This window comes from Pogoniulus pusillus, chromosome 15 (assembly GCF_015220805.1).
Source record: "Pogoniulus pusillus isolate bPogPus1 chromosome 15, bPogPus1.pri, whole genome shotgun sequence".
NCBI lineage: Eukaryota > Metazoa > Chordata > Aves > Piciformes > Lybiidae > Pogoniulus > Pogoniulus pusillus.
In genome coordinates this window covers 262,544-277,816 of record NC_087278.1, presented here as the reverse complement: position 1 = coordinate 277,816, position 15,273 = coordinate 262,544, and the positions used below count along the sequence as shown (strand labels likewise).

The 15,273-nt window shown below is 52.4% G+C and overlaps 1 protein-coding gene across 1 annotated transcript in view; it reads right to left on the bottom strand.

The window, feature by feature from the left end:
* The window catches only part of ITPR2 (inositol 1,4,5-trisphosphate receptor type 2), a 204,644-nt gene that overhangs the window by 14,301 nt on the left and 175,070 nt on the right, over window positions 1–15,273 (bottom strand). The window contains 5 exon segments of the mRNA XM_064154862.1: window positions 6,552–6,712; window positions 7,812–7,977; window positions 8,331–8,458; window positions 11,082–11,174; window positions 13,040–13,235. Of these exon segments, the coding sequence (XP_064010932.1) occupies window positions 6,552–6,712; window positions 7,812–7,977; window positions 8,331–8,458; window positions 11,082–11,174; window positions 13,040–13,235 (744 nt within the window).

Below are 15,273 nucleotides of genomic sequence, written 5' to 3'. Positions count from 1 at the left end.
CAAAGCCTAACTGCTTTAGGCTATAATGCCATGGGGTCCAAAAAGACTGTGCTGGGTGGTACCAAACCACTGCTCCCAGACCTCGGCAGGGAGACTCCTCCAAACCTCAACGAATACTTCTGGGGAGGTTTGGGCTCTACTCTGCTACCTGCAGCTGCATTGCAGCTTTGGGTTCAGCAGTGACTTCAAAGGAAGGAGTCAAAAAGAGAGAGTTGTGCTGGTGCTGGGACTTGTCCCTTTAGGAGCTCACAGAGCATAAGGGGCTGAGTGCAGGGGCAGCAGGGACAAAGGCACCATGCAATGGCAGGGCCATTCCCTCACCAAGCCAGCTCTAGAGGCATGAGGGTCTTCCCTTGACCTCACTACACATCTGCCTGTGCTGCAGCACTTGCTGCTGACATCAATCTACATCCCACACCAGCTCATGCCATCATTTCTGAAGAGGCAGGATCAGATCCACAGCCTTGGACAGCAACAGGAGGATTAATCTGGGCTGTCTGAGAGGAATGCACACAAACCCAGGCCACTAAGGCTGCAAGGCTCCAAGCAAAGCCTTTGATTTACCCACACCTCACATATCACCCAGCCCAGCAGCCCAACTGCCTTATTTGTGGTGGACCACAGCACCCATGTCTGGGAGATGCAGAGCACTGGAAGAGAGCAGGAGGTGCTGGTCCCTCTTGCTGAAGAAGAGCTCTGTGCAGCGATGCCAAGTCCTCATGTAGTGACAACTTATCATGCCTTGAGGGACACAAAATGAGGAGGAGAGCAGCCAATTAGGCACGCTGCTGGAATTGCTTGTGTTATGCAGGGGAGAGGGAGGTGTCCAGCACTTCTTAAAAGATAATAACAGAGAGCAAAACTGCAGAGAGAAGCAAAAGCAGGAATGGACCTACAGAAGCGATTGGTGTTGTTCAACAACAGGGAAAGCACCGAGAGCAAAAGAGTCCAGTGCCAGCAGAAGGAAAAAGAGCAAAGCCTCAAAATACTCTGCAAACCTAGAACTAGGCAAGGCTTCCCCTCACAGAGCCAAGCAGTGGCTGAACCTGTGTGAAGCATGAGTGCAGCTCTGTCTCAGAGACTATCAGCACGCGAGAGCTCTGAGACCTGTGAATCTAGAGGCAAAGCCTGATGCAGAACAAGGACCTTCTTCCAAACCTGTCAGGCCACACCTTGAGTGCTGGGTTCAATTTTGTACCCTCACTCCAAGCATGCTGGGAGGACAGAAGGGTTGGAGCAGGTCCAGAGAAGGGCAAAAATATCTGGGAAAGGGTCTGGAGAACAGGGCTGGGGAGGAGCAGGTGAGGGACCTATTCAGCCTAGAGGAGGTTGAAGGGAGACCTCGTTGCTCTCTACGGATACCTGGAAGGATGCTGGAGTGAGGTGGGGGTTGGGCTCTTCTCCTTATCAAGTGACAGGATGAGAGGAAATGGCCTGAAATTGTGCCAGGGAAGGGTTAGGGTGGAGATGAGGAAAAATGTCTTTGGTGCAAGAGTGGTCAGGGATTGGCACAGGCTTCCAAGGGAGGTGGAAGAGTCCCCATCCCTGCAGGTGCTCAAGGACCTTGTGGCCATGGCACCTGTGGCCATGGGTTAGTGGACATGGTGGGGTTAGGATGACAGTTGGGCTGGATGATCTTAGAGGGCTTTTCCAACCAAAACAATTCTGATTCTGTAAACCAAAGCCCTGGGCTCTCCAGAGGGCCTAGTCCATGTGGAAGATCACAGAGTGCTGCATCCTGGCTTGCTCTTCTTTCTGAGTGCAGCAAGAAAGGGGAGCAGTAAATCGCCTATTTGGGCATACTCTTTAACCACTCATTGTGTGAAAACCCATCTGCAGACAAGGCCCAAGTTGTATTCCCCAGGAAACTGGCCTGCCAGAGAGCTCAGCTCTTATTTAGCAGTTGGCTTTTGTGCTCGTGGCGTTACTGACATGGATTGAGGTCACTGCATCCTACCACTCTGCAAGTAATCCTGGAGAGGTTGCACAGCTCCGTGCTATGTCCACGCACCTCATCTGGGCAAGCTTGGTTTTGACAACAGCTGCTAGGGCTTGGAGAGAGGCCAGTCGTGGAAGGTAGAATCAGCCAGTCCTAACCAAGGGAACATTATTGGCTTCCCAAAAGTTCTAAAGCCCATGCCCCACTGCAGCAGAGCACTGGTGTGCACAAGTCCTGTCAGCACGTTCAGGTCTGTGAGCTGCCTGATCAGAAAATTAGCGCTGAACCAGAATTCCACGTCATGAGGAGTGGTTTGGTTACAGTGAGCCAGCTGAAGAACCTCAACTCACCCTCCCTTGGCACACTGGGAACCAGAAGGGTTCTCTAGTTCCATGATTGAGCTGAAGGAGCCACCCTATCAGCTGGGTGGCCCTGCGGGTGTGACCCCCCTACAAAGAGGCAGCAGCATGGGCACTGTGCCCTCTCCTCAAGCAGGGCAGGTCAGAGGGGCACGGCTTCAGTGGCACCACTTCTCCACTGGTGCTCTGGGCTGGGAGCTGCAGAAGCCCAGGAGCTCACATCACTTCTCCTCCCCTCTCTGCTGTGGTTGTGGCTAATTGTAACAGAAGGGTATGGAGGACATCTCGGGGAGGAAACTCTTGAAATGGTCTCAGCTGAATCACTGCAGTGCATGTGAGAAGCACCCAGAGTGTCCTCCTGCAGCACTCAGATGACATTGGGTTGCCACTGCTCTGGCTGGAGCCATCTGTGCACCCGTGCAGTGCACAGCAGTCCTGGGTGTGCTGAGAACATGCAGACTGGAGAGAAAAAACACCAGGGAGAACTTTGGCCTCCACAACTCAGAAAGATGAGAGACAAAGGACTAGAAACCCCCTGGATGTCAACACTTTCCTTCTGTGAAGAAGTTCTATTTTAGGAGCTGAGGTCACCAGGCTTCTTAGCTCATGTTATTCTGCTGTATTCTCTTCAGAGCAGGCAGGTGCAGCTTGCTCCACAGACCCTGTTCCTCCTCCCCTCCTCTCTGCTCCCACCTCTGCTCTCTGCATTCCACCTGCACCTGCCCCCTCCGGAAGCTCCCCGGGCGTGCTGAGGCTTGGGGAGCAGCATGCCAGGGTTTGGTGTCAGTGAAATGACCATGGGACAGGCTGTGGCAGCATGGGGGCAGGCTCTGCACCCGCAGCTGTGAGCTCTGCAAGTTGCACTTGGCTCCTGCTCTCAGCTACAGACGCAGACAGCACAGTGTGGGATGGAAGGGAGCTCTGGAGCTCACCCAGTCCAGCTCCCCTGCTGACATAGGTTCACTCAGACAGCAGCAGCAGCTCAGGGCAGCACTGTGCCCAGGCCAATTTGCAGGCTTTAGTGTGTCTAAAAAGCTCACCCAAACCAGAACTGTTCATAATGATTAAGGTGTTTGCCCTTCTGGAGTGGGGATGGACAGGATATGGAGTAAACACTCCTCTTACTTCATCCTTTTAAGAAAGGGAGGGGAGGGAAAAGGGCAAAATAATGTCTCAAATGAAATCGTTACAATATTTTGTCACACCACCAGTGCCAGGTGACTGCTGCCACCTCCAAGTGATTTGTTAAAGAGCTGAGTAAGAAAAGCACTGCTCAGAACCCCAGGCCAGTGCTGCTCAGCCTCTTCTGCTGCACCCTCACAATGCTGCTGAGAATTCTGCTGTCAGAGCAAGGGTCTGGACCCTGAGCAGCCTGAGGATGAGGAATTTGCCCTTCCAGAAGGACACTTAGAGAGCAAACGAGGTGCAGAGGAACAGCTGAAGGAGCTGCCAGTAGAGAAGGCTCAGTTCCAACAGCAGCAGTGGCAGAAGAGAAGCTTTCCCTTGGCCTGGCACATGGCAGCAGCCTTCACTCGTGAGCACAGGCTGGGTTCAGAGCAGTTTTCAGCTGGCTGAGGAGTTATGTAATTGCACCAATTACAGCCAATTACATAATTAGAGTAAATAAGTCATAATCTAATTAGGTGCTGTAATTATGTAGTTATGACAGGTAGCACTACTGCTGATAAAATCCATTATGAAACTTGCTAAGAACTGTGGACAGGGCCCCGGAGAACAGAGCTGGCAGGCCTGAAGTCCTTCACTCCTCCATTAACTCAATTACTATGCCAGTAGCCTCTTACTTCTGCAAATGGCTGCAGACACAAACCAAAGCCTGATTCATAGCCCTCTGCTTTGCTGCAGTACATCCAGGAACTAATCACCTGCTTTTTTTTGTCCCGGTGTCTCCTTGCAGCTGCCAAAGTTGAGGGAAATTCTGCACCTCCAGACTGCACCTCTGAGAAGAGACCTCTCAAAATGGAGACAGGGACCATCACTGCTCCAGTTGTCCCCTCTGATGGCCTCCAGGTGAGTGTGCAATGACTCCAGAGATGGACATTTCACCACCTCTCTGGGCAGCCTGCTCCAGTGGCTGCCACCGTAGGAGAAAACCCTCCCATTGTTCATATGGAACTTCTTAGGTTCCAGTTTGTGCCCTTACCTCTTGTCCTGTCACTGGGCATCACTGAATGAAGCCTGGTCCAATCCTCCTGCCAGCCACCTGTGAGTATTGATCAGCACTGATGAGATCCCCTCAGGCTGATCTAGGCTCAGAGCTCTCTGTCTCCTAAGCTGGGGGATTGAGACCACACAAAGAAACCACACCAGCCACCTGCAATTTGCTCTCTTCTGTTCCTCTTTCCCCTGCTCTTCCATTCCATGTCAGTTTTACACTTCCAGGTCCACTGTCCAGAACAACCAGGAGCTTTACCCAGCTGCATGGGCCAAAGCAGCTCCCTTCAAAAGGTTGAGTAATCCCCACGCCTGGATGGCTGCTAACCACATACACCACCAGCACTCTGCCACAGGGGAGCAGGGCCCTGAGAGACCAGCTCGGTGTTTGAGGTCACACCTGCTGTTCTGGTGCTCTCCTGCTTACATCTGAGATCTCTGAAGAGCAGTTCCCACAGGGAGTGCAAACACAAAACAAGCAGTGAAGCACAGCAGAGGAGCCAGAGCACTCCCACTGTGGGTGTTGGTGCATCCCTTGGAACTGAACATCACCACTTAACATACAAGCTCCAGAATCCTGCAACAATTGCAGGGAGAGGAAGAGTCGAGAAGGAACAGACAAATGAGACAAGCCCTGGAGTCTGGAGCGGCTTTTGATTCCACAGACTGAGGTGAGCTGAAACACCCTCACGTGTAAGAGGATGAAGTGCTGCTGTGAAACATTTCTTGCAGTGGAACAGAGGAAACAAGCACTTGGTTAAGCTTTTCTGTTCCACCCCTGAGACTGCAGAGGAGCAGGTCCTTCACTGCCTACCTTTAGCTGGCCACTGAGATGGAGGAGTTGAACCTTCCATGGACCTTGGCTCTTCTGCTCAACCTGAACTCTGGGTTCCTGTCAGCTGCCACAGCAGCATCCTCGGCAGGGCTGGGAGCACTTGCAAAGGCTCCATTTAATCACAACACTCAAGGCGAGCTCTGCACAAGCCAGCACAGTGGCTGGGAGCAGCCTCCTCTAATTTTTGCCAGTCCCAATTAGACATCTTGTCCAAGCTGTCTGTGGAGGGAGAAAGGCGATGCCAGGGGTGAGTCAGCCCTGGATACCTGTCTTGAGGCAGGATAGATCTGGCTTTCAGGGAGCTGGGACTGATTTAAACCAGATGCCTGACTTGAAGGCAGCTGAAATGAAAGGAGAAGAGTCTTCCCCTTGGCTAAAATGAGGTCTGAAAGGGCAGCCAGCATCTCCACATCACCCAATCTCCACAGTGAGGGATAACAGAGCAGATACCCTCAGCAACAAGCATGGCTCCAGGAAAGCACAAATTGCTCACTGGGGTACCCCTCCTCTGAGACTCGGGCACATGCCAGCTCTGCAACCAGACCCTGGCACTGCAACACCTGCCAGGACACCCATGGGAAGGAAATGCTACACCACAACATCCCAGCAAGTAATTCCTCCAAAGTGAAGACCCAGGAGGCAGCCTTGACAATCCAGCCCTCTGCCACCAGAAGCAATTCCCATTGGTAGCAGGCTGGAAATGATTTGCAATGGAACACCTCCTTGCACCACTGCCACCAAACTGCTGCCTCCTGAGTCCAAGCCATCCTCTTGGGGCAGGTTCTGTAGCTCTTCAAACCCTCGCAGCATCTCTTTTTGGGCTGCTCAACAGCTTGTTCAGAGCAACCACGGCAGAAAAGCTCTGGCCCTCAGCAATGACCCTGCCTTTCATTGCACAGCAGGAGATGTGATTTCTCTGGACAGCAGCCCAGAGGTGCTGGACAAAGCTGAAGCAGCAGCAGATGTTATGATGTGTGCTCTCCTGCCCTTGGTCTGGCTAATGAGGCAGCAGAGCCCACAGAGCATGAGAGCAAGAACACCAAAGAGGAGACCGTGGCCTGTGCCTTCATCTTTTTCATTACGTTTAAGCCTGGGCTTTGTTGCAGACTAAAACACGTGAGAAGAGCTTTAAAATGACAGATCAATGCCTCCCATTGTTCAGAGGCAGGGAGAGAGAAGGAGACTCCCTGCTCTGGCTGCAGCAGCCTCTCTCAGCTGCACAAAGCATGTGCCCAGACAGACTCACTGCGATCATCTGTGCCACGTAGCTCTCGGGTCCAGTGTACTCCGTTGGATCTTTGACTTTGACAAGAACTATGAAGTACAAATAATGCCACATGTTGTGCTCTGACTTGATGTGCTCCTCAAACGAAACAGTCTTGTTATCAAATTTGTCTCTCTCCAGCCCTGCAAAAAGATGTGGGCATAATGACAAAAAGCCCACAAAAAACTTTGTCATAAAGAGCCCAGATCTGTGAAGCACACTGGAGGAAGGGCCCTGACTTCATCTCAAGGAGCAGAAACTTCGAGGACCTTCATTTAAAAGCTGTACCTGCACACAGGAAGTGCCAGGCAAGGAAGAGCAGGCCAGAAGGCACTGCTGGCAGAACTCCAGTGCAGCGCTTACCCTCTTTATGGCATTTCCTCTCAGTAACAACACCACCAGCACAAGCCCCTTGCAGCTGTGCTGAGGGCTAGGAAGGGCTTCATAAGCCTTGCCTCTGCTTCTCTCTAAGTATTCACTGATAAGCATCCAGCACGCAGCCCAGGTCCTGATCTTGCAAAGATTCATGTGCAGGGTTAACACCAGGCACCTGAGCTGCAGCTGTGCTGGGACTGTGTGTGCAGGGCTCTGCAGCTCTGCACTCACAGAGCTTCCCAGGGCTGCAGCTACTTCTGACCTCTGAAGAGAAGCACCACAGTGAGGAAAGGCAGAGTCACAAATGTTTGCCTCCACATCACAGCTTTCCTCCAGTTTCTTGTGGGGAGCCTTCCACAAACACCAAAGCAGCTGTGCTCTGCACCCCATCGAGCCCTGTCAGACTACCATGGGAGCAACACCCAGCCTACCAAACCAGGAGGCAGCTCTGCCCCTCAAAATCAGCACCACTCATCCATGGGGTTGACTTTCCTTTCTTTCTTTTGTTCCCTATTTCATCTCAGCTTCTGGAGCAGGTGGATGCTTCCCTTCTGGAATGCACTGTGCTGTGGAACAGCAGCTGGACGTTCACCTGCAGCACACTTCGGGAAGTCACAGCTGCACCATCTCACTAGTGGTGATGAAGCAAGTGTGAGACAGCTCTTCTGCCTTCCACCAGGGCAGACTGTGAAGCCACCTCTTGGGAAAGGCATCTTTTGACTCCTACAGCAAATCTGTTTCTTACTGAGAGGGAATAAATTTGGACATGTCTGCAGAAGGTAACCACCCCTTAGGTACACACTTCATGTACTGAGTTCCCTTTGCTCCTTTCCCCACCCAGTGTCTCCTCAGCTCAGTGACACCTACCACAGATGAAGCAGGTTGTCTTCAGTATTTCCTCTTTTTTCTGCTTTTCACTCCTGAGATCAGCAAATGTGTCAATGATGACTCCAAAGATCAGGTTTAGAACAATAATGATGACAATGAAGTAAAACAGCAGATCATAAACAACCCGAGCAGCAAACAGGGGCTCCTGCAGCAATGACACAGGAATAGCACACCACTGAAACATACCACAGCAGCTCCACCTCAGCTCAGGAAAAGCAGAGCTTCTTCTCCCAAGCCAAGTTCTGCTAGCCTCACTCACAAAGGCAGGGGGGACCACCTCTGTGACTAAGCAGATCTACTTGGCTCCATGTGCTCCTGTCCCTCTGGGCCTCCTCTGACCCTTGACGTTGATGGGATGGGTTTTAGCACCCTGGCAGCAGCTGCGGGCTGGCTCAGAGCAGGCATCACAACAAGCCTAGCTCTTCTCACCGAGCACTGCATCTGGGAAGTGAAAACCACAGGGACAAATCAAGTCTGAGGAGCACAGGCAACACTTACATCTTTGGAGGGCTTCCTGAGGACGTCTCCCACGCCGCCACCGTTGCGCAGCCCTTGGTTCAGCACGGTCACGATGCACATCAGCAGGGTGTCGCAGGTCCTTTCTATTCCATCCTCCTCCTCTTCACCTGCAAACAGGAGAGCAGCAGCCTTAGGAATCACAGCACCAAACAACCAAACTGGCCAGGCTGGAGAGCTGGGCAAGTACACGGTTCTGCACCTGGGGAGGAACAATCCCTGCACCAGTACAGGTGAGAGGTCACCTGCTGGGAAGGAGCTCTGCAGAGCAGGACCTGGCAGTGGTGATGGACAACAGAGTGACCATCAGCCTGCAATGGACCCTCGTGGCCAAGGCCAGTAGCATCCTGTGGGGCATGAAGAAGAGTGTGGCCAGCAGGGCGAGGGAGGTTCTCCTGCCCCACTGAGGACTCAAATGAAATAAAAGAGAACAAGAATGGCTCCTTCAGATCTATCAGCAGGAAAAGGAAGCCCAGGGAAGGTGTGGGCAGTGCTGAGCCAGGAGGCAGCCTGAGAACTGAGATACAGAGAAGGCAGAGCTGCTGAATGCCTTCTTTGCTTCAGTCTTTACACCTAAGGCTGAACTCCCCTATGGGCTCCAGACCCTGGATGAAGGAGAGGAAGCCTGGAGGAGGGAGTGCTCCCCACTGGCCAGTGCACACTGGGTTAGGGATCAATGACACACATTGAACACTCCCAAGTCCCTGGGCCCTGATGGGATGCACCCAAGGGTGCTGAGAGAACTGCCTGAGGTTGTCACTCTGCCACTCTCCATCATCTGTGCCACATCTTTGCCAACTCGTGGCACACAGGAGAGGTGCCTGAGGGCTTCAGAAAGGGCAAGGAAGAGGTTCTAGGAAATCACAGACCAGGCAACCTCACCTCCATCAACTCCTTCTGGAGGGCATCTCGAGGCACTTGGAAGAGAAGAAGGTTATCAGGAATAGTCAGCATGGATTTACCAAGGACTAACCTGATAGCATTCTGGGATGCCATAGCTGAATGGGTAGATGCAGGGAGAGCAGTGGATGTAGTCTGCCTTGACCTTAGCAAGGCCTCTGACACCATCTCCCATGGCATCCTGGTGAGCAAGCTCAGCAAGTGTGGGATGGCAGAGCAGGCAGTGAGGGGGATCAGGAACTGGTTACAAGACAAAGTGCAAAGAGTGGTGCTCAATGGTGCCAGGCCCAGCTGGAGAGCTGTGACCAGTGGAGTCCCCCAGGGATCAGTGCTGGCTCTGGTGCTGTTCAACATCTTCACCAGTGCCACTGATGAGGGCACAGAGTCTGCTCAGCAAGTTTGCTGCTGACACCAAGCTGGGAGGCTTGGCTGAGACAGCTGCAGGCTGTGCTGCCATCCAGAGAGCCCTGGGCACAGAGGAGCCAGAGGAGGTTCAACAAGGACAAGGGCAGAGTCCTGCACCTGGGCAGGAGCAATAAACTGCAGCAGTCCAGGCTGGGAGGTGACTGCTGGAGAGCAGCCCCAAGGAGAGGGAGCTGGGGGTGCTGGGGGAGAGCATCCATGGGGCAGCAATGTGCCCTGGGGGCCAAGAGCCGGTGGGGTCCTGGGGGGCATTGAGCAGAGTGTGTCCAGCAGAGCCAGGGAGGTTCTCCTGCCCCTCTGCTCTGCCCTGCTGAGACCTCATCCTGAGCACTGCCTTCAGTTTGGGGCTCCCCAGTTGCAGAGGGACAGGAACTGCCGGAGAGAGTCCAGGGCAGGGCAGTGAGGATGCTGAGGGGCCTGGAGCAGTGCCTGGTGAGGAGAGGCTGAGGGCCCTGGGGCTGCTTAGTCTGGAGAAGAGAAGACTGAGAGGGGATTGAATCAATGTCTCTAAATCTCTGAGGGCTGGGGGTCAGGAGGAGGGGACAGGCTCTGCTCACTGCTGCCTGGCACCGGACAAGCAGCAATGGATGGAAGCTGCAGCACAGGAGGTTCCAGCTCAGCACAAGGGAAAACTTCTTGCCTGGAAGGGTCCCAGAGTCCTGGCACAGGCTGCCCAGAGAGGTTGTGGAGTCTCCTTCCCTGAAGCCTTTCAAGGCCTGTCTGGATGTGCTCCTGTGTGACCCGAGCTAGATTGTATGGCCCAGCTCTGGCAGGGGTGTTGGACTCAATGATCTTCTTGGGTTCCTTTCAACCCCTGACATGTGTAATCCTGTGATCACCTGGATTATTGTGTCCTGGGCTCCCCAGTTCAAGAGGACATGTGCCTGTGCAGCCTGACCTAGGTGAACCTGCTTTTGCACTGGACTTGGACTAGATGATCTCCAGAAGTCCCTTACCATTCTGGGTGACTCTGTGAGCACTCCAAAGCAATGACTGTGTCAGCCCACACACATCTTCAGCCACAGCTTCTCTGATCATCCCCATCCATGTGCACCTTGCAGCTGGTGACACACTCAGGCACAGCAGGCAGACTGAGCCTGAAGAGAGCAAACCCAAAGCAATTCTCCCACCACCAATGGTGTTAATGACCCAGAGCTGCCATCTCTACCAGTGGGATCACCTCTTCTCATTGAAGTGCCCCTGTCAGGTGTCTGCTTTGATGCTGGGGCTCCTGACCATGGCAGGGAGGAGAAGCAATCCAAAAACAGAATTAGAGGCACACTTGTAGGATTGTGCTCCTGTGAAATAATTCCTTCACCCCTTCCTGCAGGCACCAAGTCATGTCTCCAGCCTGACTGGGCCTGGCTGGCAGCACAGCTCGAACCACGCTGGGAGAACTTCTGTCCTAACCTGGGTTCACAGCTGGGATGCTTGTGGAACAGTTCTCCTTTGCACAGGCTCCCATCACTGATGTCAAGGTTGTAGTAGGGACTTCACCAGTATCTGTGGGAAAAAGGAGGGCAGTAAAAAGAAAGGCAGATCCTGTAGTGATGGCAAGGTTTGAATCATTCTTTCCTAGAGCTGGGAAACTGAGGAGAAAAGCAGTCTGAATTACACCACCAGTTCCTCCTTCCTCAAGCAGACTGCCTCAACAGCTCAAAGCAATCAGAGGAACAAGCCCAGAGCTTTATACTTCCTGTAGTTCACAGCCATTCCCATTTCATCTCCTGAAATTAATGAATCTACATCAAATGCTGCTGCTTCTGGTTAGAACAAAATACATTCAAAGCAAGAAGCAACTGTCAGATATGAAAATAATGTCAGTTTTAAAGCCATTAGATAAATTATTCACCAAAGCTGACAGAAAGGACACCAAGCTGGTGCTGAGCTCTCCTGCATGCAGAATGTTTAGGAGTTTTCAAGGATTACAACACAGTTTCATGCTCATTTGTAAATATGTATGGGCTTGTGTAAAACACTAATTTAGCATTCCAAGGTGGGGAAATGTGTACAGCTTGATCTTATCAAACCAATTCCAGCCTGTGCAGCCCCAACCATTTTCTGCATTTCAAATCAGAGGTACAAAAAAGTTTAAGGAGGCAAAAAAGTGAAGGCAAAACCCAACAACAGAAGTACCATCCTAAGACAATCTGTGCATCACAGAACAGCTCTGCTCTGATTTTCTCTGTGACTTCAAGAAAGAAAAATCAAAGCACTTGTCTCAGGGTGCAGCATGCTCTCTCTGTGCAGGGTCAGCACATCTTCCTGATGGGCAATGTCTAAAGCCAGCCGAAACATACCCACCCCACAAACACCTGCCAAGAACCCGACAGAAGAGACACAAGCACCAGGCCTTGCTGCCCTGGACCAAGCCACTGCTGCGTGCAGCTTAAAGTGGTCCCAGTTACCTTTCCAACCACAGGTTCTGCCCCAGAAACGAATGACAAGGCAAATATATGGCAATGGAGTCCTTCTCAGATGACCAGTGGAAAAGAAATAAGGAATGCTATGGTCTCAGAGCAGCTACCTGAGTGCACTGTCCCCACGAGTCCTCAGGGCTCTTTGCCTTGCTTGAGACCCTGAAGTGACCAAGGTAGGAAGAGCTGCACACAGTCCATGGTGGATTCTTCTCACTCTGTGCCTGTGCACGGGGCTGAAGAACTCAGCAAGTGGGGAGACTCATGCCTCTAGAACCTCAACCAGCCTTTTTCAGGGATGTCTGTGCAAGGCAGTTACTCCTCTGCCTGTGCTTGGCTGGCAGCACATGCAAAGATCTCAGCAGACCAGGCCTAGGAGGCTTGTAACTCCCTGTTCCTATGGGCAAAATCTCTCACTCCAGAAAGCTAAAATCCTGGCCTTGGAAAAAGTGGTGGAAGGCCTCCCAGCAACGTTACTGAAGCTAGGACTGTGCACTGATGGAGATGCACACTGAACCTCAAAGATCCAGGAAACCTCCTACCAGTAAAAGTGTGGGCTTTGTAATAAATCCCCAATTCTGTCCACTGAGAAGAGGCTAAGGTCACAGCTCAGACACTACACTGAAAACACTCCAGGCTGCTTTCAAGGTGGGATGAGAGCAGGGAGAATCCACTGGGAGTTGTCTTCCAAATACTTAGGAAGTACAGAGTTTATCTTTACACATTTTAGCAAGAATTTGAAAAGAAAACATAATGAATGTGAGTGTTAGATTTTATCATTCTGCTAGCTAAGGCTGGCCTAAGACCCCATCTATCCACAGGGAATTTTACCCAGAGACTAGAGTTCTGAGTGGCACAGAATTAATACTGCTCTCAGAACATCCCTGGGTGAATGCCAGGCTGGGCAGCCTGAAAAGCTCTGTGTAGGAAGTTTCAGCAGAACAAACACACCTGCAGCAGGGCTCCTGATTTTCAGCCTGTCGACCTCCATGATGAAGTCATCTTTCAAGAAGAGGAAGCCAATGATGGAGAAGAGATAAACCAGGATGAGGGCCAGCACTGCGGTGAGGATAATGGAGCGGCCGTTGCGGGTCACGCTCTTGATCACATTGAGCAGGGTCTCTTCTCTGTACACCAGGTCAAACAGCTGAGGAGGGCATGGAGGGCAGCAAACATGAACACAAATGAGGCAGTGCATGAACAGGGAAGCAATAACAGCTGCTGAAACATCCAGCCGTGGCCTGAACCCTCAGCTTCATAAACACAGAGTACAGGCGGACTTCAGTGGGAGCTGGCAGAGGACAAAGCCTAGGGCAGAACTTGAAACTCTAAGACAGGTTATAACAAAATCCAAAGTCACAAACTATAGGTGAGCCTGAGCCACAGCAGTGACAGCCACCACTGAGATCCAGTGGCACCCCAGGTTCTGAAGCAGGCTAGACTGGAGCTGAAAGCCACTGCTTTTGTGTCACCGATCTCTGGATAGCTACAGTGGCGCACTCAGACTGCAGCTCTGCACACTTCCTTCTGCGCACTTCTTATCCTGCAGTGCTACTGCCACTGGAAAAGGGTCCTGCAGGCACAGCCACGAAAGCTTGGCTCCTTTGAAAGCTGCCCAAACTCTGAAGCTCACTTTAATGCCAAGATCTGGAAAGCCTGCCTCTAACAGCCATTCTACCAGAGGAAGGACTAAGCCTGTGAGCTGCACTAAGTGTGCCTTAGCATGGGGTGCTGGAAGGTCACCACTGCTCAGGAAGCTCAGGAAAGTACCAGAGGAAAGCGGAGCCTTGCAAGTGACCACAGGTCAGCCAGTCCCTGGAGGAGTCCTCTGACACAGAGAGTCACAGAAACCCTTCAGCTGGAAAAGTCCTGTGAGACCATGGAGTCCAGCCATTGACTCAACACCACCATGGCCACTAAACCATGTCCCCAAGAGCCAGCAGGGAGGAAAACTTAGAAACAAGAGCAGTGAAGCACCTCTCACTGCTGCTCAGCGTGGAGGAAGCTCAGCAGAGCTGAGCAGAGTTCTGCATAATTTACTCTCGTTGCATCTCTTTCCCATTCCCCAGAGCCATTCCACCTGGGTACTGGCACTATGGACAATAGACTGGCATCATTCCAAGTGATGAATCTTCCTGCTGCACCAGAGCCATCCCCATTTCCCCAGGGCACTCTTTTTATCATTTGGTTAGGGCTGCAGGATGAACTTAGGAACAGGACCCTTTGGCACAGGCATGATGCACAGACCAGGGGACAAATCCCTTCCCAACAAGGCTGTGACTGACCCAAGACAGGAACAATGGGCACTGGGGAAGTGAGGGAAGGAGTGGGCGGTATGATGATGGTCTGGAAAGAAAGGGACTAGCTTTCACCTCTACAAGTGACAAAACAAGTCACAGAATCACAGAATGCCAGGGCCCAGAAAGGACCTCCAAAGCTCATCCAATCTAACCACCTGCCAGTGCAGGATCACCTATACCAGATCACAAAGGAATGCATCCAGGTGGATAAAGAGGGAGACTCCACAACTCCCCTGGGCAGCCTGTTCCAGTGTTATGTCGCCCCCATAGGGAAAAAAATCTTCCTCATGTTTAAATGAAACTTCCTCTGCCTCAGCTTCCAGCATTGCCCCTTGTCCTGGCACTGGCATCCCCCAGCAGAGCCTGGCTGCAGCTCCTGCCACTCACCTGCACACACTGATAACCATTGCTGAGGTCCCCTCTCAGCTCCTCCTCTCCCAGCACACAGCCCCAGCTCCCTCAGGCTGTGCTCCTAACAGAGCTGTGCCATTCCCTTCAGCATCTCTGTGGCTCTGTGCTGGACTCTCTCCAGCAGTTCTATGTCCCTCCTGAACTGGGGGGCCCAGAACTGGGCACAGTACTGCAGATGTGGCATCGGCAGAGCAGAGGGGCAGGAGAACCTCTCTCGGCCTACTGAGCACAGCCCTTCTAACCCACCCCAGAATGGCATTGCCCTTCCTGGACCCCAGAGCACATTGCTGGCTCCTGGTCAACCTCTCATCCACCAGGACCCCCAGAGCCTTTTCCCCTTCACTGCCTTCCAGCAGGTCAGTCCCCAGCCTACCCTGATCCCTGGGGTTGCTCTTTGCCAGGTGCCAGACTCTGCCCTTGCTGAATTCCATTCCATTTCTCCCTGCCCACCTCTCCAGCCTGTCCCAGTCTGGC